Source organism: Balaenoptera acutorostrata, chromosome 3 (genome assembly GCF_949987535.1).
Source record: "Balaenoptera acutorostrata chromosome 3, mBalAcu1.1, whole genome shotgun sequence".
NCBI lineage: Eukaryota > Metazoa > Chordata > Mammalia > Artiodactyla > Balaenopteridae > Balaenoptera > Balaenoptera acutorostrata.
This window is the reverse complement of record NC_080066.1, coordinates 114,800,156-114,827,065: the sequence shown is the minus strand read 5'-3', so window position 1 is coordinate 114,827,065 and position 26,910 is coordinate 114,800,156. Positions and strand designations below refer to the sequence as shown.

The following is a 26,910-nucleotide window of genomic DNA, read 5'->3' as shown; positions in this document are numbered from 1 at the left end:
TATGTATGTGTGTGTGTATTTCATTTATGTAAGTCAAACATGAGAATTAGGCCTTCAACTAACAGACACTAACTTCAAGGTCATTTGGGGAATGTAATCTTTTTATCAATAAATCCTCTCCCTTAAGGTTTTCTGGACAAGTGTGTATTCTACATTATAATAAAACAACTCTAGTTATATATATATATTTCCTTCATCTAGCAACAGCTTGAATTTACAGTCAATTTGGAAAATTCTTAAAAGGGGTCCCGACCTCTACCTTGAGCACTGCATTAAAACTCTCAGAGGAAACTTGCTAGTTCTCAGCAATGCAACTGTATTGGAAGGAGCGCTAAGCAGGAGCAATGGAGATTGTTTTACACGTGGATGGTGTTAATTCATATCATGTAAAGAAAAGGTAAACTGTATACTTTGTTGCCTTGTCTGTAAAGCATACACATTGCTCCATATGCTCCGAGAGTGGTAAACCACCTCCTAGCAAAATCTTCATGGGGTATTGTATGATTAATGATATTGTTGGTGAGGTTTACCAAACCTTAGTTTGGTAAGGTTAAGCAAAGTCTCCATATGAATTTTTTAAAAGACAATGAGACTAAAATACATCTTATCAGTAGGCAAATGAATCTCTGTGTTATGATAAAAGGAGTTTCTTTTAACGGTTAGAGAGAGCTATCCCTTTAGTTAGCAAAACCACTTGTAAGACGAACACATTTTCCAAGCCCTGAAAGAATTTCTTTTTTCTAAGAAAAATGAGAGAGCATTATGCTTTAAAAAAGAAATCATCACTTACAGGTTCCTTTCCCATCTTCTTTTGTAGCCGTGTTTGCCACTGGACGGCTTGCATGACAATGGCTTCCCACCTTCTTTCAAGATTTACAATGATCAACTGCATGGGCTGGTGATCCGCGTTCAGATTGCAGGTCTCCCGGTCATCCAGAAGATGTTGGCATAATCGCAGGATGGAGGCCACTCCACGACGTCGCTGCTTTATTTCACAACAGAGGGACTGCAACAGAAAAAGGGATGGATCCATTAGTGTTTCTAGGGCAGATTTCCCTAAAACATAAAACACCCTATTTCACCATAATTTTAAATTGTAGTGATACGCTCAGCTGCGAACAATAGGACAAGAAGGACTCTGGAGTTGCCTTTGGATTAGAGATCTTCTACAGACACCCAACTGATGCCGATGAATTTAGCTGCATCTCATTCCTCTTCCCTTTTTCTTTTTTTAAACTGATTTCTACATCTAAAATGTCGGGTCCCACCTTGATATCTAGGTGATTAACTTAATGAAATAAAGCATTTATGCCAAACAGGTTGACATGCTTTGATTCAAGGTCATAGGAAACACAAAAGACAGAAAAGTCCTCCAAAAGGAAATGGAGTATTTCCAAATTTACTCTTAGATTCTTTGGAGCCAAAAGTTTACTTTTCTACTGGCTGGAAATAAGTTAAATAAGATTGCAAAAAAATTGATATATAACAGCTATTGTTTGAAAAAAACGATAAGCAACATTTCTCTTCCGAAACTCGATTAACAAAGCAATAATGTTCTGAAAACAGAAATTAGGATACTGGATTATTAATGCATTATTTGTTAGTTGCTGTGTTTCTTTTAATAGACATTCACACTATTTAAGAAAGATATGCATGCATCAAAGTAAGATTTTGCCCCCAGAAGCATTTGTATTGCTGCAGTGACCCTAAGCTGAACGATTCAAGCAAAATAGTGGGTACACATGTCTAAAAATATTATATCTCTTCTTTGCCTACGGACAGTGTGTAAGTGATACTCTAATTCAAAGCCTTCGGGAGAAACGATGATTATATCCACAAACATCACTGAATTACTAATCTCCTTCTACTGCCACAATTGGACTGTTCTAACAGTTAACAGATTGCTTATTAATCAACAAGGATAAACAAGACAATGCAATTTCATTTAGTGCTAGAGTTTTAATGCCTAAAAGTATTTGTGCTTAAAATGTTAATCTAGATAAGGCTTCATTAGAAGAAGTCTTAAAATGATTAAGTGCAGTTCATTGAAATGTGCAGAGTGGTAGTAGATCAGCAGGTGGACGTCTCATACAGATGTTCCACTTATTGATATAATACATGCTACAGCCATTTAAACAACCCTAACTCAGTAATAGCTGGAATTCTATTATTTCTCTAATGAGAGAACCCCGTACCTTTAATATTTTTGAATTTTAAATAAGGTGAATGACGAATGCCCATACCTCTATTTACAGCAAAATATGACTAGGAATTTTATTATTCAGTTTATACCAGTACAGCATTTTTTGTTATGTTTCTTGAACTTACCCTTATTTATTTTCCTAGGGATCATTACTATTTTCCTATATAACTCCTGATAGAACCATCAGGTCTGACAAATTTCTTTACTGATGCTATTCATTAGTTCAATGCTGAATGAGGAGAAACCCCTACACATTCAAAGATAAAACTTGAGGGTCTACCAAAGCAATAGGCATTGTTTCCATTACCTCTCCCAATCCTGCTAACTGACCCTCCCCACACTTCCTTCCCCCTCTCCTTCTATTTCTCTGTCTCTCTCTCTCTCTCTCTCTCACACACACACACACACACCCACACCCTTCAATAATTTGCTCTCTTGCTCTAGAACTGTTGAGCAAGTCAAACTATCAAGCCCACTTAATATCTGTCATTTTTTGGCCCAATATTAAACACTTCAAGATAATAATATAGCCAACTGGGATTGATTCAAATGAGTTCTATGAATATACATGTTGAAGATTTTGGTTTTTTGTTTGTGTTTTGTCATTAAATTGTTAAAAATAAAGGGCTAGAAAAATCAAAAGAGATGTTTCCATGTCACAAAACTGGATCTTGCAAAACTCCAATTTAAGTTGACTAAAATAATGACTGCATTTCTCCAGCCAACAAAAAGTCCCTATGTTTCTTAGCTAAATGAGAATTTGCCATGGATGACACGAAAGGTTATGTGTGGACTTAGCACAGCCACATTAGGTGATATTCACAAAGCAGCCCAATGGGCTTCATTCACCTCACAGGCATTTTCAAAGTTCTGAAACAGGACATGTGAGGTTGCTAGGGGAAATTTTCATAAAGGTGATTGGCCATAACTTTTTATTAGTATCTAGATTGTATCCAGTATTTAAGTATCCAGATGATCCCCACCCGACATCTTAATGACAGTCTACGGGTTTTAAAACTGTGTTAGCTGTTTTTAAAAACTGTTGACACTGTTGACACTCAATATCTGATTTTCAGATCTCCACAATTCTGCAGTTTAAAAAGTTTTAAATATTCAAAGAACTTAGTGTACATTCTAGATTATTCTATATGCACACTTCGGAAATAACACTACATTTAAAAGGAGAGGAACACTGAGAATTTTACATGGCCAACATATTTTTCAGTACTTTTTTACATCTAAGTGATATAATTGATAAGATAACATTCTTTTACATAAATGTGTTTCCATGACAACCATTAAAATGTACATGCTTATTTATAATCACAAACACATACTAAATAAAATCAGTGCATTTGCTGGTAATGTTTCTTAGAATCAGTAGAGTTCACATTATTTCCATGATACACTATGCATAGAGAAATGTTAAATATAACGACATAGGAACAAAATGATTATTATAACTATTTTTGGCTTACATTTTCAGAGAACAGAACAGAAACCCAAGCTAAGCAATCTAAGTAAGGCACAGAAATAAGACAGACTCATCCCTGCCTCTCAGACCTCCTCAAATGTGTATTGCACCTTGCATCTGCCAGGCACTGCTTCAGGCATGGCAGCTTCAAAAAGGAGCAAGTTACTGCTCCCTCTCTCAAGGAGCTGAGAGTCTATTGGAGGTGGACTATACAGTACCAAGAATAATTCAGAGAGGTAGGTGCTAACAGAAGTTTGTGCAGGTTGTTATTGGAGGAGTCGTGAAATCTTCAGGGAAACAACGTGAGCCAGATGGTCCAAGTTGGGTGGCTGTGGTTATAAGGACAGAAGGTCCAGTAGCAAGTAGCCTGGGACCCTGGGAGTACCCAGTGTGTTGGAGAAAAGAGAGAGTAAAGCAGATGGAAAAGGAAGTAAGGAACAGAAAAGTTTATAAGGTTTTTCATTTTTGCCAGTTTTGAAGCACTGTCCTTGATATCCAATGAGATCACGTTGGTTCCCAAGCACAGCCATATTGTCTTCCCAGAAAAGTAGAAAGGAAAGAAGTGGGAAAGAAAATATAAAAAGAAAGAAGGAGAACTAATTATCAATATATCTAAGAGAAAGTTATTCCAAATGCTTTTGTATTTAGTTATGTATTTAATTATCATTATTTTTGTATTTAGTTATGTATTTAGTATCATTATTATTTGGTAACCTTAGGAATTTTTTCCTACAAAGCTACCTCTGTTAGTATGGAGGTCATTGTCTTAGTATCACTTTAGAATCCAATTGTTGGAATATAGTTCGGTGTTCTACTTTTAAGTCTCTAATGACCTATATAATTTGGTTATTTCACACTTCTACTCAGCTTCCTCATGTTACTCAAAAAGCATATTTGCTATAAAAGTTGAGAAGTATATAAAAGTGAAAATCAAAATTTCTAATTTGTTTTTTCCTTTACAAATCTCCAACCCTTTAAACATATCTTTTTGGACATGTTATAAGAGAGCTGCCAACAGATGGAAGATTTTTGCTTTATACTTATAAACTATCAATATGATTTTCAATTCACCAGTGGTGATACAAAGGGGTGTTTTTGGTTTATGTGGAGTTTTTCTCCTCTCCTGACTTGCTTTAGGAACTTCTCTGACTGTTGAAACCACTCATATTATGGAGCCAAATGTGATGTAACATCATTCCTGCCACTGGCTTCAGTTTAACATCACTGAAGGTAAGGCTTCCAATATTGGTAATTTATTCTTCATTATACATTAAATTTATGTATATATGCACACATATTGCATAGAATGATTATATTTACTTGTACAGTTGACCCTTAAACAATGCTGGGGTTAGGGGTACCAACCCCCAGCACAATCAAAAATCTGATTATACTTTATGTCCAGCCCACATTTCCTCTGTATCCAGGGTTCCACATCTGCAAATTCAACCAACCCACTCATCATAGAGTACAGTAGTATTTACTGTTGAAAAAAAATCTGAGTATAAGTGGACCTGTACAGTTCAAACACATGTTGTTCAAGAGTCAAATGTACACCCATATTCTTGACATTAAATAATACTGTCATCTCCTATTACAAAAGGATATAAATAAGCCTACAATTAAAGAACTACAATTAGACCAAGAACCAAAATGCACAATAAGTAAAATGTAAGAACTAAATAGAGAAAAAAGACATGAGGAGGAAAATGAAATTTAAAAAATACCAAAACCAGGTATATGGTAAAAGCAGAGAGAAAAAAATTAAATCTAGCTGAGAAACTCCAAAGAAATTTGCCTCTATATCTCTTACATAATTTTATTTAGCAGTTAATGTAACATCGTTAGGTAGGTCAATAGAAACAAAGTGGTGGGACTTTAGGTAATGTGTCAAATTAAAAAATTATTTATGAAGCAATTCCATTTAAAAAGTCAAACATGACTTTACCTTCTAGATGAATCAATTGTTTAAACACTATCTATTGAATATGCCTTCTATGTGGCAAGCACAACAAAGAAACTTCAATCTGTATATGTATATGATAGGTACCTGCCTTCAACGTAGTTGGCGTGAGGAAATATACAGAGAGAAAAGAGAGAAGTGAAAAGATAGGCACATTCTTCTAGTTTAAATAGGATCATATAAAAGCAGACAGCTCCATCTCTTTGCTGCAAGGGTTTTCTACACTTTTTCATGTGCTTTTCTTCCTTTTTGCACTTTCTGTATTTTACCATTCTATTTACATGAGGTGAGCAATTGTCTTCTCTTAGTCTGCTACCTGTGACCAAATTTTCTAGAGCAAAATTTCTCAGTGTGTTCCCCGGGCCAAGCAGTATTAGCATCATCTGGAAACTTGTTAGAAACAAGAATTCCCTGGTGCCACTCCATCTCTTGTGAATCAGCAACTCTGGGGTGGGCCCCAATGAGTCATGGTTTAACCAGCCCTACAGGTGATTACAATGCATGTTAAAGTTTGAGAACATTGCTCTACAGAAAACAGAGGAACTTAGTTTTTCAGATAAGAAAATTAATCTAGTTGAGTAGTTTTTTAGAAGTATAAAAATAGAAGTTGTAAGTTCTGATTCTGGAGTCACACTTGTAGCCAAGAGCCTAAAGACCACACCCATTGGTGATCAATTATTTTTTAAATTAACTTTTATTGGAATATAGTTGCTTTACAATGTTGTGTTAGTTTCTACTATACAGCAAAATGAATCAGCTGTACATATACATATATCCCCTCTTTTTTGGATTTCCTTCCCATTTAGGTCACCACAGTGCATTAAGTAGAGTTCCCTGTGCTATACAGTATGTTCTCATTAGTTATCTATTTTATACATAGTATCAATAGTGTATATGTGTCAATCCCAATCTCCCAATTCCTCCCACCCCCAATTATTTTTTAATTGTTATTGAATGGCTAAAAAAAATAATGAATCAATCAATGAATAGATCTTTTCAGCCAGTGATAACTTTATATTATTAGTATTTGCTTGATGATCTCCAGAATTTTAATATAATTAAGAATGCTGAGCTCATGCAGCTCAATATTAAAAAAAACAAACAACCCAATCAAAAAATGGGCAGAAGACCTAAATAGACATTTCTCCAAAGAAGACATACAGATGGCCAAAAAGTATATGAAAAGCTGCTCAACATCACTAATTATTAGAGAAGTGCAAATCAAAACTACAATGAGCTATCACCTCACACCAGTTAGAATGGGCATCATCAGAAAATCTACAAACAACAAATGCTGGAGAGGGTGTGGAGAAAAGGGAACCCTCTTGCACTGTTGGTGGGAATGTAAATTGATACAGCCACTATGGAGAACAGTATGGAGGTTCCTTCAAAAACTAAAAATAGAACTACCATAAAACCCAGCAATCCCACTACTGGGCATATACCCAGAGGAAACCATAATTCAAAAAGACACATGCACCCCAATGTTCACTGCAGCACTATTTACAATAGCCAGGTCATGGAAGCAACCTAAATGCCCATCGACTGACGAATGGATAAAGAAGATGTGGTACATATATACAATGGAATATTACTCAGCCATATAAAGGAATGAAATTGGGTCATTTGTAGAGACGTGGATGGATCTAGAGACTGTCATACAGAGTGAAGTAAGTCAGCAAGAGAAAAACAAATATCGTATATTAATGCATATATGTGGAAGCTAGAAAAATGGTACAGATGAACCGACTTGCAGGGCAGAAATAGAGACACAGATGTACAGAACAAACGTATGGACACCAAGGGGGTAAAGTGGAGGGGGAGGGTGGTGGTGGGATGAATTGGGAGACTGGGATTGACATATATACACTAATATGTATAAAATAGATAACTAATAAGAACCTGCTGCATAAAAAAATAAAATTTAATTTAAAAAAAAAGAATGTTGATTGTTTGAGTACTGTATTTGGGGATTTTACTCCTTCTGGTTATTTTTATCAAGTAAGTCATTTACTAATTAATGACTCTAACATATTTGGCATTGTGCTAAATTAAATAGAAGCTTTGCTCTCAGAGAGTTTACATAGTAATCAAAACCTTGATGACTGTTTGGAAGGTACAAGGCATCAGGTAATGCTACTGCCTACAGCCATGGTCTGAGAAGAATGTATAGCAGGTGGGAAAAATGAGAGGCTCTACTGGTACCTCTATGATTCTCCAGAAGATGCTTTTGACTGGTTGGTTTGGAATCATAATTTGGGGGCAAGGTTGGCAAAGATCACATGAATGATATTTCCTATAGCAATAAACATGTATTGGGTATCAATTATGTGCCAAACACCATAATTTTCATTACAGGAATGGCATTGGTGGATAAGAGGCATATAATATGATGTGGTACCTGATCTTAAGGGCTTGTAATCTGGCTGTAAAGAGAAGCCTCTGGCTACTCAAAATGATAGCTATCAATGCAAGGCAAAGGTTTTTGATAAGACCTAACCCATCAGGTTGTTGTAGGTTTTAAATGAGGTAAGTGAGGTGAATGTGCCGTGTGAATAGTGAGGCTGTGACCCAAAAGTAATGTGCAATTGATATACATGCTAAATTATGGGCACTGACTTTGGAGATGAGAAAGATCATTACCAGCTGGAGTCGATAAAGATTCATAGGACTAGAACTAGGCCATGAAAGTTGCTGAAGTTCGAAAACGTGGAGGGGAAGAAGGACAGGCATTACAGTTGGGGGATTCACATAAGAAAAGGTCAAGAAACCACAGATTTTTTTTTTTTTTTTTTTGGCCGCGCCACTCGGCTTGCGGGATCAAACCCGTGCCCTCAGCAGTGAAAGCGCATGGTCCTAACCAGTGGACCACCAGGGAATGCCCAAGAAACCATATCTTTTGCAACATTTTAAAAAGCATGGAATTTCGAGTGGAATGTGATGTTAATAATAATTCAATTATCCACCTATCTATCTAAATGTACTTGAGTGCCTCCTACGTTCCAGGTACTGTTCTCACTGGTAGGTATATAACGGTGGGCAACAAGATTTCTGCTCTCATGGAACTTATATGCAAATTTGTCTGTGTGTTGGGGTGTGGCAGTGGTTGAGGCTGGAAATAAAACATAAATAAATATACCAGAAAACATCAATATATGTTGGCGAGGAGATAGAGAAACTGGAACCCTCATCTGCTGCTGGTGGGATTTCAAAATGATGAACTCACTTTGGAAAACAGTACATTTCCTCAAAAAGTTAAACAGAATTACCATATGGTCCAGGAGTTTCTCTCCTAGGTATATACCCAAAAGAACTGAAAACATATGACCACACAAAAACCTGTAGACAAATTCATAACCACATGATTCATGATAGCCAAAAGGTGCAAATGACCCAAACATCCATTAATAGATAAATAGATTAAAAAAAACAGTATATCCATACAATGGGATATTATTTGGCAATAAAAAGGAATGAAGTACTGATACATACTACAGCATGGATGAAAACATTATGCTAAGTGAAATAAGCTGGACACAAAAGGCCATGTGTTGTACGAGTTCATTTATATGAAATGGCCAGAATAGGCAAATGCATAGAAACAGAAAATATATTAGTAGGTGCCAGGGGTTGCAGTCGGGGGATATAGGGAATGACTGCTGAGGGGTAAACGGTTTCTTTTCAGGGTAGTAACAACATTTTGAAATTAGATTTCATGGTATGTGAATTATATCTCAATAAAGTTGTTAGTTTTTAAAATCTCTCAGTAAGGGCAGGTATATAATGTCAACCACAAAACTGATGATATAATCAGATAATTTTCCATTCCTTTAGAGTGTGTTATGACAACAGACTCGATATTACCAATACCATCCAGTCAGTTATCATGGTTCTGCAACCATGGATCAATACACTGATTAATACACTTACAAATGCAAATGTAGAACTTTTATTTTTTTTTTTAAAGTAATGGCTATAAAGTTTCCTGGGATACAGTTACAACTACAGACCTATAAATCTCAGTCAACAGATAAAACATTCGGCTATATGATAAAAAAATACAGTTCCTTTTTTAATATAGCTGTCCTAACTTCTAGAGACATCATAAAACATAACAGAAAAGTATACATAGAAGAGCATGCCTGGAAAAGGAGTTGAAGAAATGTGGGAGTTGAAGAATGTTAGTTAAGTGTAATTATTGCAGTGATGAGTTTCATATATATTTAGATACATCTTATGAAATTGTAATCTATTGTGCTGTTAGTATCTGTACAAAAATGAGAGACCTGACATGTCAGATAGACTTCATATACTTTACCAAAGATGATTCTGAGTTGACTATATGTATCTGAACCAAAACAAAATAAAAATAATGCTACGTTTGCTTCAAATAATCAAGCTTTACTTGAATGCAAAATAATAACCAACAATCATTGAGCCATAAATTGCTAGAGTTCTTTTCTTAGTAGTATTTTCTTAGTTATTTTTCACTAATCTCCTACACTAATGACAAATGTTTTTGTGTATTTCTGTGTGCTATGCATTTTTTAGGTACTTTATATGTATGGACTCATTGAATCTTCACAACAGCACTCTGAGACATACACTGCTGTCATCTACCTATTTTACAACTGAGATAATGGAGACACAGAGAGGTTAAGTAACAGAAAATAAGCAGCAAAGGATTTTAACCCATGCAACCTGAACTCAGAGCCAATTCATGAAAACACTATGCTACATTGCCTTTCATAAGAGAGCTGAAGAAGCTTGGAAAATTTTGACATTTTCAGACCATCTCTGCCCCTGAGTTCCAACCAGAAGTGGCCACAGCCATAAAGTTACTGTTGATCAGAGAGCCAAAAACTTCTTCCATATATCTGTCAGGGGTCTATCTTATACCCATTCCTAAGCCTGCAAATATGATAAGAATTTATAACCTATGCAATTCTTAAGCCCAGGGTAGTTAATGATAGCAGAGGTGGAAAAAATACTAATTAATTAATTGAACATACATTTATTAAACACCTTTATAATGGGCACTGTTCTCAGTGTTTGAGATACATCAGTGAACAAAACAGACAAAACTTTCTGCCCTCAAGGACCTCATATTCTAGCAGACAGTGGGAGATAATCTCTTTTCTGAGAAAGATGTAAATCATATAAATAATGAAGAGATTTAACAAAAGTAAGAAACATTCATTAGGCAAGTGATTATCAAAGTTTCCAGCAAGGGGTCAGCATATTTGGTCCTGACATCTCCATTCTTGAGCCAATTATGTGCTTAACTTAACTATACCTAGTGCATAGTGTATGTTGCAAATAAGAAAAAAAATTAAAAAATAAAAAATAAATAAACTGACCTAGCAAGATTAACAGTTTTGATAGGAAGAGAAAAAAAAGGAAACAGGGAAAAGAAATTGGAAGTATTAAAGCAAGATACCCTTTTTCTAAATTTGCACACCCATATCTATATTATCCTGAAAACCCCACTGAAAAGAATGGTGAGCAACCTGTTGTGTATTGACCTGTGTGAGCCATCTTGTTCTGGTAGAGGAGATGGTGGCCATCACAGATAAGGAATGGGCTGAGCGGGCAGCTTTGGCTCTTTTGGCAAACATGAATTTAACAGACATGATGTCAGAAATAAATCTAGTCAAAAAAAAGAAAAAGAAAAAAAGAAATAAATCTAGCCCCAAACCAAAGTGGAAGTGAATATCAGAAAAATGATTCTATTAAAAATGAACTTTAGGGAATTCCCTGGTGGTCCAGTGGTTAGGACCCCACGCGTTCACTGCTGAGGGTGCGGTTCAATCTCCGGTTGGGGAACTAAGACCCCACAAGCCACGTGGCATGGCCAAAAAAATAAACAAATAAAATAAAAATAAAACTTAAAAAAATATGAAAAAAAAAGAATTTCCAACCTGGAATTGTAAAGGAGTAATTCAAAGCAGCCAAAAAAATTAAAACACCTCAAGTGAGGTATGAATGACGACTTGCATATTTTGAAGAAAATATGGACAAAAGACATCTTCATATTTTACCTGATTCCAAACTTAAAAGATTGCAGCCAATATAGGAACTCAGCTCAGTTGCAAACTCTGGGACTTAATCTATATTGGAGCTAAATATTCTATAAGCATGCAGTGAAGTGCAAAAAACAGCAACTGAAAAATGACATGATTAAATGGCATGACATGCAATCATTTGCTCTCAATTATATCAATGTATCTTCTTCATTTCTAGGAGTCAGGCAGAAGTATTGTTTTTTAAATGCCTCTATCAAATTGGTCACCAATAATAAAATAGATGAGAGTCCTAATAAGCTCATTTACATACCATACATCATACAGTACAAAACTATTCTCTCCAAACAGTTTTGCTCATAGATTTGTCTCCTGGTTGTCATGAGTCTTTGCTACATTAGCAGATTTTAAAAGCGTAATACTGCCTTCAGGACCATTTGTAGAAAAACATTTATGAAACTTTTCTAGTTAACCCTTGGCAGGATCCTTATTGCTAATTATGGAAAAGGTACTGATATAATATCTTGGCTGTCACATTTTATTATGGTGATGGTAGAAGCAGAATCTAGGTCTGACATTTTGGAAATACCATCTAACTGCAAGTCAGAAACAGAGAATGACAGTTTTAAGTAGATTATAACTTCTTGCAAAATAACAAACTGGTTTATTTAATGTAAAAGCTGGATTTTAAAAATAGCAGTAAAGGCCCCTGAATTGATTCACCAAGCACATCTCTATCAGCTCCTTGAAGAGGGTCTGGGATGTGTGCCAAAATACTTTTTAAATTGTACATGACAGTATAAGTCTAGATTCTAACACTAAATGATTTATTTTAACCATTTAAAATCAAAATCGTTTCAGCGAACACTTTCATTTTTAAGAAAAATCATCTACCCTCTGTTCACCTAGGCAGCAGATAAGTGAGATGCCATCTTTACCTCCAGGCCTAATTAGCCTGACCTTTGACCTAGAAAAAGATCTTACTTGTTCTTGCAATCTAGTATCCTCACCAATCAAGTTGAAGCCTTAGGGGCCACCAGGACTATTAATACTAGCAATTCTTGGACACCCTTCGATGAATGGTGTCATCAAGGGAAAAACTAAACATTCTTTTAATACACTCATATTTATGTTTTAATTATTTGTACCTTCGTCTGTTCGAAAAACATTAATTATATTTGGAAAGGAGCATTTCTATTCCTCTTAGCTACTTTTTAGCTGTAGACCAAAATTAATAACCATTCTAAAAATGAAGACCCTCACTGTGTTATTCCATGAAAGCTGCTGTTAGCCCTGTGTGCATTCTTTAATTTCTTTGTGACTTACCCTACACTAGGTTAAGTACTTTTTTTTTTTTTTTTTTAAAGTTTTACTTGATTTTATTTATTTATTTATTTTATTTTTGGCTGTGTTGGGTCTTCGGTTCGTGCGAGGGCTTTCTCCAGTTGCGGCAAGCGGGGGCCACTCTTCATCGCGGTGCGCGGGCCTTTCTCTATCGCGGCCCCTCCCGTTGCGGGGCACAGGCTCCAGACGCGCATGCTCAGTAATTGTGGCTCACGGGCCCAGCCGCTCCGCGGCATGTGGGATCTTCCCAGACCAGGGCTCGAACCCGTGTCCCCTGCATTAGCAGGCAGATTCTCAACCACTGCGCCACCAGGGAAGCCCTAGGTTAAGTACTTTTAAACATGTTTGTTTTTAAGAATCAAGCTCAGTGGTCGTGGGCATAGTTCATATTCACATGTAATTAGTAATATGTTATATACTTCCTTTTCTAAATTAAAAACACTATTAAAATTCCAGACATACAAAACAATACGAAGATTACGTGACTCTAAAGAAAACTGTAATAGCTTACAGATTGCTTGTATCATTACTAAAATGCTGGTATCTATTACAGAGTCTCCCTGGAGTAAAGAATGCACTTTAAAAACATGTCCATTATTGTTAAGATGCTAAACTAGTCTGCAATTACAGAAAGGTAACTTTTAGCAATAAGGGGGAAAGGGTGCTGGATATAAATGCAACTTAGCCATTATACTATACCTTTTCTTAAAATCCCACAATCACTCTTTTCATAAGCAGATGAGGCATTAATTGCCATTTATTTTCACATTATTACATTTTGAAATCTTTTTACAATACCCACTGTGCTTTTTAACTCTTACTGATTCCATTCAAAGTAATTCTGGAGGGGACTTCCCTGGTGGTCCAGTGGTTAAGAATCCACCTTCCAGTGCAGGGGACGCGGGTTCAATCCCTGGTCGGGGAACTAAGATCCCACATGCCACCACGGGGCAACTAAGCCCGCGCACGGCAACTACTGAGCCCACACGCCACAACTAGAGAGAGAAGCCTGCGTGCCACAACGAAGACCACCGCACGCCACAATGAAAGATCCCACATGCCACAGCTAAAACCCAATGCAGCCAAAAATAAAATAAATAAATAAATAGATATTTTTTAAAAACCAGTAATTCTGGAGAATGGATGAAGGTGATTTTCTTTATGATGAAGAACCATCATAAAGACCACACCTGGAGGATGAAATAGCATTAAGAAGGAAAGCAAGAGAACACGGGAGCAAGGACAACACAAAAGGAATCCTCAGGGATAATGTGGAACACAGAGGAGAGGACAGATTATTGGACTAATTTGTTTCATGAATTACTCAACTCTGCTGCGTGGTGTTTTCTCACTCTCTCATCCATACACAGTTGACTATTCTTCACCCGCCTCCTTCATCAAACCGTATTTTTCCAGACTTATCTCTGGCTAACTTACTTGTTATTTCCTATGAAGCCACTCCTGGAACTCATCACAAAGCTCAGAGTGTTACTTGAAGTATAACAGCTAGGAATTGGTATTTTAGGGAAGTATTACTGTTATTCAAGAATCATACAGATGGGAAGTAAATGAATTCAAGAACTCTAGGGACACAGCAAGAATGCAGGAAGAAAGTTAGGCTGTGGGGGATAACACCACTAAAAAAGAGGAAAATGATACTAAGGACAAAAAGTCAATATTAGAAAGATCCTTCTGTTTCGTTCATTTATTCCTCCCTGACCTGGAAGAGGCTGAGGTATAGCCAGCTCTATAAACTTCATATTTCTGATTTTATTTTCATAGCACCTAAAATAAATAGGACATTTGCCTGTGGGTCTGGACCATTGGGAATTTGCTTCTTAGCTCTTTCCTTTGCTTTTGTGGTGGAAGCCCAGGGCAATTCAACTCCTTTTTTGCTAGTTTTCAGTATTCCCAGATGTGCAGTAATACTAACCACACTCTCAGGTTAGTAAACTTCTCTTAGAAGTTTAACTAATATATAATGGCAAAACACTCTTTAACTGTTATATCAGGTAGTAGAGGGATGCTGACTAAATATTAGCCAACTGGTAAAATGCTCTGATGATTACTTAGCTCAAAGCAATATTCCACAACCTTGTGAAAAGGAAATGTAATAAGAACTTCATTCTTTAAACACTCCCATAGCTTAAACAAAGCAGAGGTCCAGGAGAAATTTTTGAGAGCAGTTTCTTGAAAAAGCTAATTTTCCTTTTAGAAGAACATGTTTTCTTTTCTTCTGAGAAAAGACGCCACACCCCTCTCCTACCTGTTCCCCAAAACAAGATTAAATACACTGGGGGGTAGTCCTCTCATTAAACTCCTTCATCTGGCAGCAAGGTCGAACATAAGTCATCTAAGCATAAAGGTATTTTAGTTGAACATCTAAGAAGCAACTTGGATTGAGGGAGGGAAAGAAACACAACTTAGGGCCTTCATCTAGTTTGGCAATAATTAGTTACGTGATCTCAAGTAAATGATGTAACTTTTATGTGCCCTCAATACCCCTTCTCTAAAATGCAATGATTCTTTAGCCTTTACCATCTTCTGGCATCAGATTATTACATAACTATATTCTGTTATGAGACAGGAAAAATATCATATGGTGGTCTGAGATGGTCTTTTAAAAAATAATAATAAAACACGGAATATCTCTCAAATCAGTTGCAAGATGACTCTTACCCTCTCTGATAAACTTTGAGGGGTGATAGGGTACTAGTTTCACTTTGTCTTTATCATTCTTATTCATTTTCCTTTTCACTGGTCTGAACTGTGGGCAACTGCTCTAACTGGACAAGTGTGTTGTTGCAATCGTTTACATGAAACAACCTTGCTTGGCCTCAGATTCTTCTCATGTCTTGGTCATGTTCTAACATCCTCAAAGTCTAACTCCAAATATCTTTATAGTGAGAACCACACACCTAAGCAAAGCACACAAGACTGAAAGTTTAACTTCTATTGCTGCTTTTGTTAAGCTTTGAAGTCTGTTGCACCAGTGTTTTATAGAGAGTTAGGATGGCATGGTTGAATGGATCCATTGGTTCTCTTGCTGGTGGTCTTGGCTTACAGATAAAGGAGTGAATTGGTCTCGAAACGTCCCTCCAAATCCTAAAAGTCACTTCTCCTGTCATGACTGAGGGGCAATAAAGGATATTTTTTAGAAAATGAGGAGAGCATATGGGGAAGGAGGAACCTATCGCCTATCCTGTGCTTCGCAAATGAGCTTCTAACACCAGACCTGTCATTATGGTTTCACACTTATCTTCATGACATTACATTGAAAAAGAAAGAAAAATACCCTTGGGGAAGAAAATATTATATTTTAAGTGTACAGGGTATAAGTTAGGATTTAATCAATGGTTTAGAGTATCAGTAAAATTAAGAGAGATAAGTTAGGCCATTTTTTTCCAGATAGGAATAATAATTTATGCCTCTGCCCTATCTTAGAGAGGTTTTTGGGAGGATTAATGAGCTAATGTTTGTAAAGCTCCTTAAGCTCCTCATATGGAGGTACAACATAAACACACGGTGAAAAATGATAGCAAACTCCATACTGAGTTGAACTCCTGAGGGTAAAACCCCTGAAATGAGAAGATGCAGGGTCAAGATGGTTAGTCTCTGAGTTCCAATGCCATAAGAGCCTTGGTTTGTTGTCATATCTATTTTTAATACTGTTTAAAATAGTACTTCATAGTATTAGTAAGCATTTCTACATTTCCTATCAATCACAATGTCCCTTGTGATGATCATTTTTAATTTCTATTCATCAAATGATAGGCTTATTATCTCTATTTTATAGAGGAAAAATCAAGATGTGAAAATTGCAAAGGCATCAATGATGACTCACATAAAATCATCGGTTTGGTATTATTGGACTATAGCCTGGGTTAGGATTCAGGAGATATGGGCTGCCATCTGGCTCTGGTTGTATGGTCCTGGGTGAGTCACTTAATTTATCAGAGACTTAGTTTTCTCTTCTTTGGAATAAGGATGTTGAGCTAGCCAAATGACCTCAAATACCATCTTGTGATGAAATTCTACAATCTGCTAAGTACTTCTTTAGTATCTAGCAACTCTAAGGCATTGTCTTTGTTACTGTGAAGGGCATGCAAAAAATCACAACTTCAAGATAGTTCCTACTCCTGGATGGACCTAGAGATTATCATACTAAGTGAAGGAAGCCAGACAGAGAAAGACAAATATCATATGATATCGCTTATATGTGGAATCTAAAAAAATGATACAAATGAACTTATTTACAAAACAGAAACAGACTCACAAACATAGAAAACAATCTTAGAGTTACCAAAGGGGAAATGGGGGGAGGGATAAATTAGGAGTTTGGGATTAACAGATACAGACTACTATATATAAAATAGATAACCAACAAGGACCCACTGTATGGCACAGGGAACTATACTCAATATTTTGTAATAACCTATAAGGGAAAAGAATCTGAAAAAGAATATATATATACTATATATATAATATATATATATATACATATAACTGAATCACTTTGCTGTACACCTGAAATTAGAACAGCATTATAAATCAACTATACTTCAATGAAAAATTTTTTTAAAAAATATAGTTCCTACTCTTAACAAGTTTATACACTTAAAATAACAATGAGATACCACCATGCACCTATTAGAATGGCCAAAATTTGGAACACACAACACCAAATGCTGGCAAGGTTATGGAGAAACAGGAGGTCTCATTCATTGCTGGTAGGAATGCAAAATGGTACCAACACTTTGGGAGACAGTTTGGGAATTTCTTACAAAACTGAACACACTCTTACCATATGATCCAGCAATCACACTCCTTGGTATTTACCCAAAGGAGTTGAAAAGTTACGTTCACACAAGAACCTGCACATGGATATTTATAGTAGCTTTATTCATAATTGCCAAAACTTGGAAGCAACCAAGATGTCTTTTAGTAGGTGAATGAATTAGTAAACTGCGGTACCTCCAGACAGTGGAATATTACTCAGTGCTAAAAAGAAATGACTTATTAAGCCATGAAAAGATGTGGAGGAATCTTAAATGCATATTACTAAGTGATAGAAGCCAATCTGAAAGGCCTACATACTATAATTCCAAACGCATGACATTCTGGAAAAGGCAAAACTATGGGGAGTAAAAAGACCAGAGGTTGCCAGGGGTTGGGGTGGTGAGTGGGGGATGATGAATGAATAGGCAGAGTACAGAGGATTTTTAGGGCAGTGAAATACTAGGCATGATGATGGATGCGTCATTATACATTTGTCCAAACCCATAGAATGTACAAACCAAGAGTGAACGGTAACATAAACTATGGATGCTGGGTGTATGATGTGTCAATATAGGCTCATCAATATGCATTGAATAGGACTTTCAAAAGGAGGGAACTAAACATATAAAGAACTTACGATAATCAAATAGTAGGTAAAACTTTTCTGATCTAAAGCAGGGTTTAAGTTCTCAAAATCAATTAGGATTCACCAAGTTCCCAGCAAAAGAAATGAAGAGACCAACACCCAGTCACACACAAATGAAAAACAAAGTTACTATGTGGCAACAAAAATTAGACTTCTCCTTTATGACTACAAATGCCAAAAGAATCATTAGCAGTTTTGATGGCAAAAGGTTATACTCCCCATAACAAAGTTTTCTGTTCAGCAAGCTATTGTTTATATGTGAGGTCAAGAAAAATACATTTTCAGACATGCAATGGTTTGGAGAATACACCAGGAAAGTATTTTTTCTATAAAAATTATTAGAAGACAATCCAATAGTCAGTACTAAGAATAATTTTTTGTAAATGGAAAACCATGGTATAAAAAATTATGTTGAGGAATAAAAAATGTATAAAGAATTAATTCTGAATTATTTTTCATATTCTTATAAAATGAATGCAAATGTCAAAAGAAACTATTGAAAGTATGAGAAAGAATGTAATTATATTAATAAAATAATAATAATATTAGCTGCACCAATAATTAACTGGCATATTTCTTTCTACTTTTAAATCAACCAAGTCCTGATGAAACAAAACATGTTACCTGTGCCACCATCCTGACTGAAATTCATAACTAGGAAGACCTTTTCATTTACATTTTATACAACATCTCTATTCAAATTATAAAGACACTATAATGTTAGAAAGGAAATGGGTATGAAGAGAAAGCTATCATGGTGCCAAAGGCAACAACATTGCAACTTTGGTTCAAAAGATGCCTTTGTCCTTCTGAAGCATCATTTTCAATGAAGTAAACACGAATCCTGGCATATAAAGTTGATTATATACCAGAAATTTTGTGCCAAACCAAAAGTATTGTTTAGAGGAATTAAACGGCATCTGCAATTGAATAAATTTACTGATAGAAAAAGATGGCTAGTACAGAATCACAGAATGCTAGAGTTGAATTCTTTCAATCCAAGAGCCTAAATTTACAAATAAAAAATATCAGGCAAAGAGAAGAGAAATTATTTGCTGAGATTACACAGCTGAAAATCCTAGATCATAATGTTGCCAACTAACAGAACCTAGTGAGAGATATTCAATAAATACCATTAATTGGTTAAATATAAAAGAATGATGTGGTAAAATTACAGAAAAATGACTGACAATTCAATATGAACACTGAAAAAAAAGATTTGTTTGTTTCCTTAATTTAAGGTCTAATTTTGTGTGTGTGTGTGTGTGTGTGTGTGTGTGTGTGTGTGTGGTATACGTGTATCTGTATAGAGCAATAATCTGTGAGAAATATGATGAAACTATAAAGGGGTGTTTACAAAAGAGAGTCAGGGAGACAGAAAGTAGGGAAGAAAATGTCCTCCAAGTGTTACCACCTTGCTCAAAAGCTGTAAAGCAGCCTAATGTGGAGACCCACCTTTGATAATCTGGGACCTAGTTTTCTGCACCCCAGAAAAGCTGTCCAGTCCACAGGTCAAAGGGCAAACTTAGGAGGTCTACTGACTATCTCCTTTTTTTCTAGTCTTGAGAGGAAAACAATTCTCTTGTGGTCTTACCTAGGCAGTAATAGGCCAATGATCCAACTAACAGATAATTCAGTTCTTAAAGATCCTACAACTAATCCTGAAGTAATTGAAACCCATGGAATTTTCCCTGATTACTATTTACCATTTACTTTATCCATTTGCCCTACTGTATTACAAATAAATGTTTTTTAAAAAGGACAAGTTTATGCTATAGTAGTTATAATGCTGATAGCATTATAATGCTGAGTTCTCACTAGGTCGGCTCCATTTTAAGAAGCTTTCATATATATTATCTCATTTAATACTCATAGCCACTCTATGAGGTTAAGTGTTATTACTATGCCTATTTTTATGATGAGAAACCTGGGGCTTTAAGAAAAATCATGGATTAGAAATAGGTAGAGACAGGATAAACTCAAGCGTCTTGAACCCACAGCTTAAGCTGCTACATTATGGTGGATCAGATTCACTGCTTCAATCTTATCTACATGAAGAGCATGGAGACACCTTTGCAATTCTGTACTCCCAGTTTCTTCCTAATTTGAGTTTATTATCAATTAAAATAACATTTAAATAATGTTAAGAAATCAAGTAAGAATAGAAATATTCATCACTGTGGTTTCAGAGCCTAAATGCAGTTCTGTCTGGTTTCTGAGGCAGCAGTGAAGTAAGGATGGGTGACATCTCTCTGTCATCTTTCTAGATTAGCAGTGCAGCCTTTAACTTCCATGAATCTGGTTTACCTGAGAGCAGTAATACAAACGACACATATGAAATGAGTATATGGCTACCTCTATGAATCCTCAATTCAGGGGCAGGTTGCCCCACTTCAGGAATCATTCAGCATCTTCTAGAAAAAGGTGTACTCAGAAAGAATTATTTCCATTACTTTGTTACTCCATTTTCTTTTACTTTAGAAGGCTTACAATGGGACTGCCTATAAAAATTTCCTGTGGGTCTTCCCACTACCCCCAGATGGTAGTGTGAATAACATTTATTCAAATCTATCTTTGAATTTGAACCTTAACCCAGCCAATGTTTTTTTTCTTTACAAGGCAGCTCTAGATTGTATCCAATTACTCAAAATTACTTCCAAAGAAGAGTTAGGCAATGGATATTTTTATATACAGTGGGGAAAATATCTAATAAAAGCTGATTTCAGTACTTTTTGATGAACATACATGGTTACTATAATAGCTTTTTAAAAAAATGTATTTAAGACACATAGAAAGGATTAAATCCTGTCTGGTATCTGTTGATTTTGAAAGTATTTTACATGCTTTTGTTACAGCCAGACTGAATTACTGTAATTCTTTGTTTGCAGCTTTGCCAACAGCATCATTACCTAGTTTGTATGGCTCCAGGACACAGCAGCAGAGATGATCCTGGACCTCTAGGAACCATGGCCTCCTCTCTCATATCTCAAAACTTCCAACATATTCTCTTCTGCCTTTCAACCTTATCTCCTTAAAAATGCGGGTTTTGAAGGACATAGGACATGTGATTATTTACAGTGCCATTTGAGATTGATTATAGTGGACATGGGAAATTCCCTCTAAATGTCTTGGCTAGATGGGTTCTATTTTTATTTCTGGAAATTACACAGTGAGATTTGGGAAAATACTTCTTAAAGCATGTGAACTGTGTTTAGCTCTTTTATTTAATCTATTTTGTAAAAGTACATCAGTGATAGTCCCTTTCGGAGTAATTACTTAGTAACGCTGCATACTTCATAGTTAATTTGAAATCCTGTTAAAGACCCTACTCTAAAATTTTTAATGTCCAAGGTTTAGAACATTGACTTGCTGACTTCCTCTGTTGAGGGGGGGTGGTGGTCATCCAGAAGACGTGACTATCGGTTTGACCTTCAAGCTGAACCCGGGCAACTGGACTCCTCTTCTCCTCCCCTGTCCTTGGAATGTGTGTTCTGCTTGCCTTCCCTGCCCTCAGAAGCTGCCCCAAGGATACGGCCTTGAGATAACAGTGTGGTGACGAGACTATCTGGACTGTGCGGATGACTGAACCCAGTTCAGGCCTCTATATAAACCTTTAAGATTCTGGGGGTGGGGAAATTTCTTGTCTTGGGGCTGCCCATGACAAGCCTCCTAAGTTCCCTTTCCTGTTAAACCTGCCACCTGGAGTGGTCTGCCTCTTTTTTCAGTCTCTTCCTGCCCTCTGTTTGTGGCGGTTGGTTGCAGGTTATACCTGGGAAGTTCCTGAGGAGGTTACAACCCAACATCCTCTAGATGGCTGTCCAAGGAATCAGAAAAGGGATGAGGAACAACAGAGTAAGTCATGAGTTAACATCTTTTTCTCTTTCCAGAAAATAGATCTTTGACCCAAGGACTACTGAGTCTACAAAGTAGTGGCAGATTCTGAAAGACCTTCTAGACCTGACTATTGGCTCTATCACTTATTAACTGTATGGACTTCAGTAACTTCAATTTTCCCTGCCTCAGTTTTCTCATCCATAAGTAGGGGATAATAAACCAGCTGCCTCAAGATGGTGATGAGGATTAAATTAAGTGAATGGAGAAACTTAGAAACTGTGACTCACATCTAATAAGCACTCAATAAGTACTGGTTGTCACTATTACAGTTATTAAAAGAATGTTTTCTTCCTCCGAATGCAATTCTTGCATGGCCTCCTTTCCTTAAAGGAGACGCAGGTGGCACCCATTCCCATGTTTATGATAATTTTTGTAATCTAGAGCAGGGTCAGAAAACTAAGGTCTGCTAGCCACTGCTGGCTCTTGTAAATTGTTTTGTAAATTAGTTTTATTAAACACACAGTATTTATTCGTTTACATATTGTCTGTGGCTGCTTTTACACTATAACAGCAGAGCTGAATAACTGCGACAGAGATTGTATTACCTGCTTTTTACAGAAAATGTTTGCCAACCCTTGATTTAGAGTAAAACAGGTTTCAATGTTTACCGAAGGGTCAGCAAATGACAGAATGGGAGAATACTAAAATTTGAACCCAAAGACCATGGCTTTTGCTCTGTCATTGCTGCTGGTTTGCTGTGTGAATTCAAACAAGTCACATTAACTTTCTATATCTCAAGTTCTTCATTCATGAAAATAAATAAAAACACACATAAGAAGGTGACCACAATTTTCAACTTATATAATTAGGGTAAGGTTTAAATATAATAACATGCATAAAAGTGCTTGGTCAAATTTCTTTTTTTTTTTTAATTTAATTTTTTTTAATACAGCAGGTTCTTATTAGTTATCTATTATATACATATTAGTGCATATATGTCAACCCCAATCTCCCAATTCATCCCCACTCCCCACCCCACGCCTTCCCCCCTTGGTGTCCATAGTTTGTCCATAGCCATATCTGTGGCTCTATTTCTGCCTTGCTAACTGGTTCATCTGTACCATTTTTCTAGATTTCACATATATGCATTAATATACGATACTGGTTTTTCTTTTTCTGACTTACTTCACTCTGTATAACCGTCTCTAGGTCCATTCATGTGTCTACAAATGACCCAATATCGTTCCTTTTTATGGCTGAGTAATAATCCATTGTATATATATACCACATCTTCTTTATCCATTCGTCTGTCAATGGGCATTTAGGTTGTTTCCATGACCTGGCTATTGTAAATAGTGCTGCAATGAACATTGGGGTGCATGTGTCTTTTTGAATTATGGTTTTCTCTGGGTATATGCCCAGTAGTGGGATTGCTGGGTCATATGGTAATTCTATTTTTAGTATTTGAAGGAACCTCCATACTGTTCTCCATGGTGGCTGTATCAATTTACATTCCCACCAACAGTACAGGAGGGTTCCCTTTTCTCCACACCCTCTCTGGTATTTGTTGTTTGTAGATTTTCTGATGATGCCCATTCTGACCGGTGTGAGGTGATATCCCATTGGAGTTTTGATTTGCATTTCTCTACTAATTAGTGATGTTGAGCAGCTTTTCATGTGCCTCTTGGCCATCTGTATGTCTTCTTTGGATAAATGTCTATTTAGGTCTTCTGCCCAATTTTTGATTGGATTGTTTGTTTTTTTAATATTGAGCTGCAAGGGCTGTTTATATATTTTGGAGATGAATCCTTGGTCCGTTGAATTCATTTGCAAATATTTTCTCCCATTCTGTGGGTTGTCTTTTCATCTTGTTTATGGTTTCCTTTGCTGTGCAAAAGCTTTTAGTTTCATTAGGTCCCACTTGTTTATTTTTGTTTTTATTTCCATTACTCTAGGAGGTGGGTCAAAAAAGATATTGCTGTTATTTATATGAAAGAGTGTTTGTTCTTCCTATGTTTTCCTGTAAGAGTTTTATAGTGTTTGGTTTATTTTACATTTAGGTCTTTAATCCATTTTGAGTTTATTTTTGTGTATGGTGTTAGGAAGTGTTCTAATTTCATTCTTTTACATGTAGCTGTCCAGTTTTCCCAGCACCACTTATTGAAGAAACTATCTTTTCTCCATTGTATATCCTTGCCTCCTTTGTCATAGATTAGTTGACCATAGGTGTGTGGGTTTATCTCTGGGCTCTCTATCCTGTTCCACTGATCTATATTTCTGTTTTTGTGTCAGTACCATATTGTCTTGATTACTGTAGCTTTGTAGTACAGTCTGAAGTCAGGAAGTCTGATTCCGCCATCTCTGTTTTTTTCCCTCGAGACTGCTTTCGCTATTTAGGGTCCTTTGTGTCTCCATACAAATTTTAAGATTTTTTGTCCTAGTTCTGTAAAAAAAATGCCATTGGTAATTTGATAGGGATTGCAATGAATCTGTAAATTGCTTTGGGTAGTATAGTCATTTTCACAATATTGATTCTTTCAATGCAAGAACATGGTGTATCTCTCCATCTGTTTCTGTCATCTTTGATTCCTTTCATCAGTGTCTCATAGTTTTCTGGGTACAGGTCCTTTACCACCTTAGGTAGGTTTATAACTAGGTATTTTATTCTTTTTGTTGCAATGGTGAATGGGATTGTTTCCTTAATTTCTCTTTCTGATCTTTCATTGTTAGTGTATAGGAATGCAAGAGATTTCTGTGCATTAATTTTGTATCCTGCAACTTTACCAAATTCATTGATTAGCTCTAGTAGTTTTCTGGTGGCATCTTTAGGATTATCTATGTTTAGTGTCATGTCATCTGCAAACAGTGACAGTTTCACTTCTTCTTTTCCAATTTGTATTCCTTTTATTTCTTTTTCTTCTCTGATTGCCATGGCTAGGACTTCCAAAACTATGTTGAATAATCATGGCGAGAGTGGACACCCTTGTCTTGTTCTTAGAGGAAATGTTTTCAGTTTTTCACCATTGAGAATGATGTTGGCTGTGGGTGTGTCGTATATGGCCTTTATTATGTTGAGGTAGGTTCCCTCTATGCCCACTTTCTGGAGAGTTTTTCTCATAAATTGGTGTTGAATTTTGTCAAAAGCTTTTTCTGCATCTATTGAGATGATCACATGGTTTTTATTCTTCAATTTGTTAATATGGTGTATCACAATGGTTGATTTGCATATACTGAAGAATCCTTGCATACCTGGGATAAATCCCACTTGATCATGGTGTATGATCCTTTTAATGTGTTGTTGGATTCTGTTTGCTAGTATTTTGCTGAGGATTTTTGCATCTATATTCATCAGTGATATTGGTCTGTAATTTTCTTTTTTTGTAGTATCTGTGTCTGGTTTTGGTATCAGGGTGATGGTGGCCTCATAGAATGAGTTTGGGAATATTCCTTCCTTTGCAATTTTTGGAAGAGTTTGAGAAGGATGGGTGTAAGCTCTTCTCTAAATGTTTGATAGAATTCACCTCTGAAGCCATCTGGTCCTGGACTTTTGTTTGTTGGAACATTTTAACTCACAGTTTCCATTTCATTACTTGCGAATGGTCTGTTCATATTTTCTATTTCTTCCTGGTTCAGTCTTGGAAGGTTATACCTAAGAATTTGTCCATTTCTTCCAGGTTGTCCATTTTATTGTAGTAGTCTCTTATGATGCTTTGTATTTCTGCGGTGTCCGTTGTTACTTCTTTTTCATTTCTAATATTATTGATTTGAGTTCTCTCCCTCTTTTTCTTGATGAGTCGGGCTAAAGGTTTATCAATTTTGTTTATCTTCTCAAAGAACCAACTTTTACTTTTATTGACCTTTGCTATTGTTTTCTGTGTTTCTATTTCATTTATTTCTGCTCTGATGTTTATGATTTCTTTCCTTCTACTAACTTTGCGTTTTGTTTGTTCTTCCTTCTCTAGTTCCTTTAGGTGTAAGGTTAGATTGTTTATTTGAGATTTTTCTTGTTTCTTGAGGTAGGATTGTATTGCTATAAACTTCCCTCTTAGAACTGCTTTTGCTGCATCCCATAGGTTTTAGAACGTCATCTTTTCATTGTTATTGGTCTCTAGGTATTTTTTGATTTCCTCTTTGTTTTCTTCAGTGATCTCTTGGTTATTTAGTAACGTATTGTTTAGCCTCCATGTGTTTGTGTTTTTTATGTATTTTTCCCTGTAATTGATATCTAATCTCATAGTGTTGGGGTCAGAAAAGATGCTTGATATGATTTCAATTTTCTTAAATTTACCAAGGCTTGATTTGTGACCCAAGATCTGATCTATCCTGGAGAATGTTCTGTGTGCATATGAGAAGAAAGTGTAATCTGCTGTTTTCGGATGGAATGTCCTATAAATATCAATAAAGTCCATCTTGTTTAATGTGTCATTTAAAGCTTGTGTTTCCTTATTAATTTTCTGTCTGGATGATCTGTCCATTGGTGTAAGTGAGGTGTTAAAGTCCCCCACTATTATTATGTTACTGTCGATTTCCTCTCTTATAGCTGTTAGCAGTTGCCTTATGTACTGAGGTGCTCCTATGTTGGGTGCATATATGTTTATAATTGTTATGTCTTCTTGGATTTATCCCTTGATCATTATGTACTGT

At 36.1% G+C, this 26,910-nt stretch overlaps 1 protein-coding gene across 8 annotated transcripts in view; it reads right to left on the bottom strand.

Moving 5' to 3' along the window:
• Nucleotides 1–26,910, bottom strand: part of AKAP6 (A-kinase anchoring protein 6) — a 583,878-nt gene that overhangs the window by 53,224 nt on the left and 503,744 nt on the right. For all 8 annotated transcript variants that reach the window (XM_057542788.1, XM_007180694.3, XM_007180696.3 and 5 more), the window contains one exon: nt 791–1,006. In XM_057542788.1, coding sequence (XP_057398771.1) covers nt 791–1,006 — 216 coding nt within the window. The remainder of the gene's footprint in view (nt 1–790; nt 1,007–26,910) is intronic.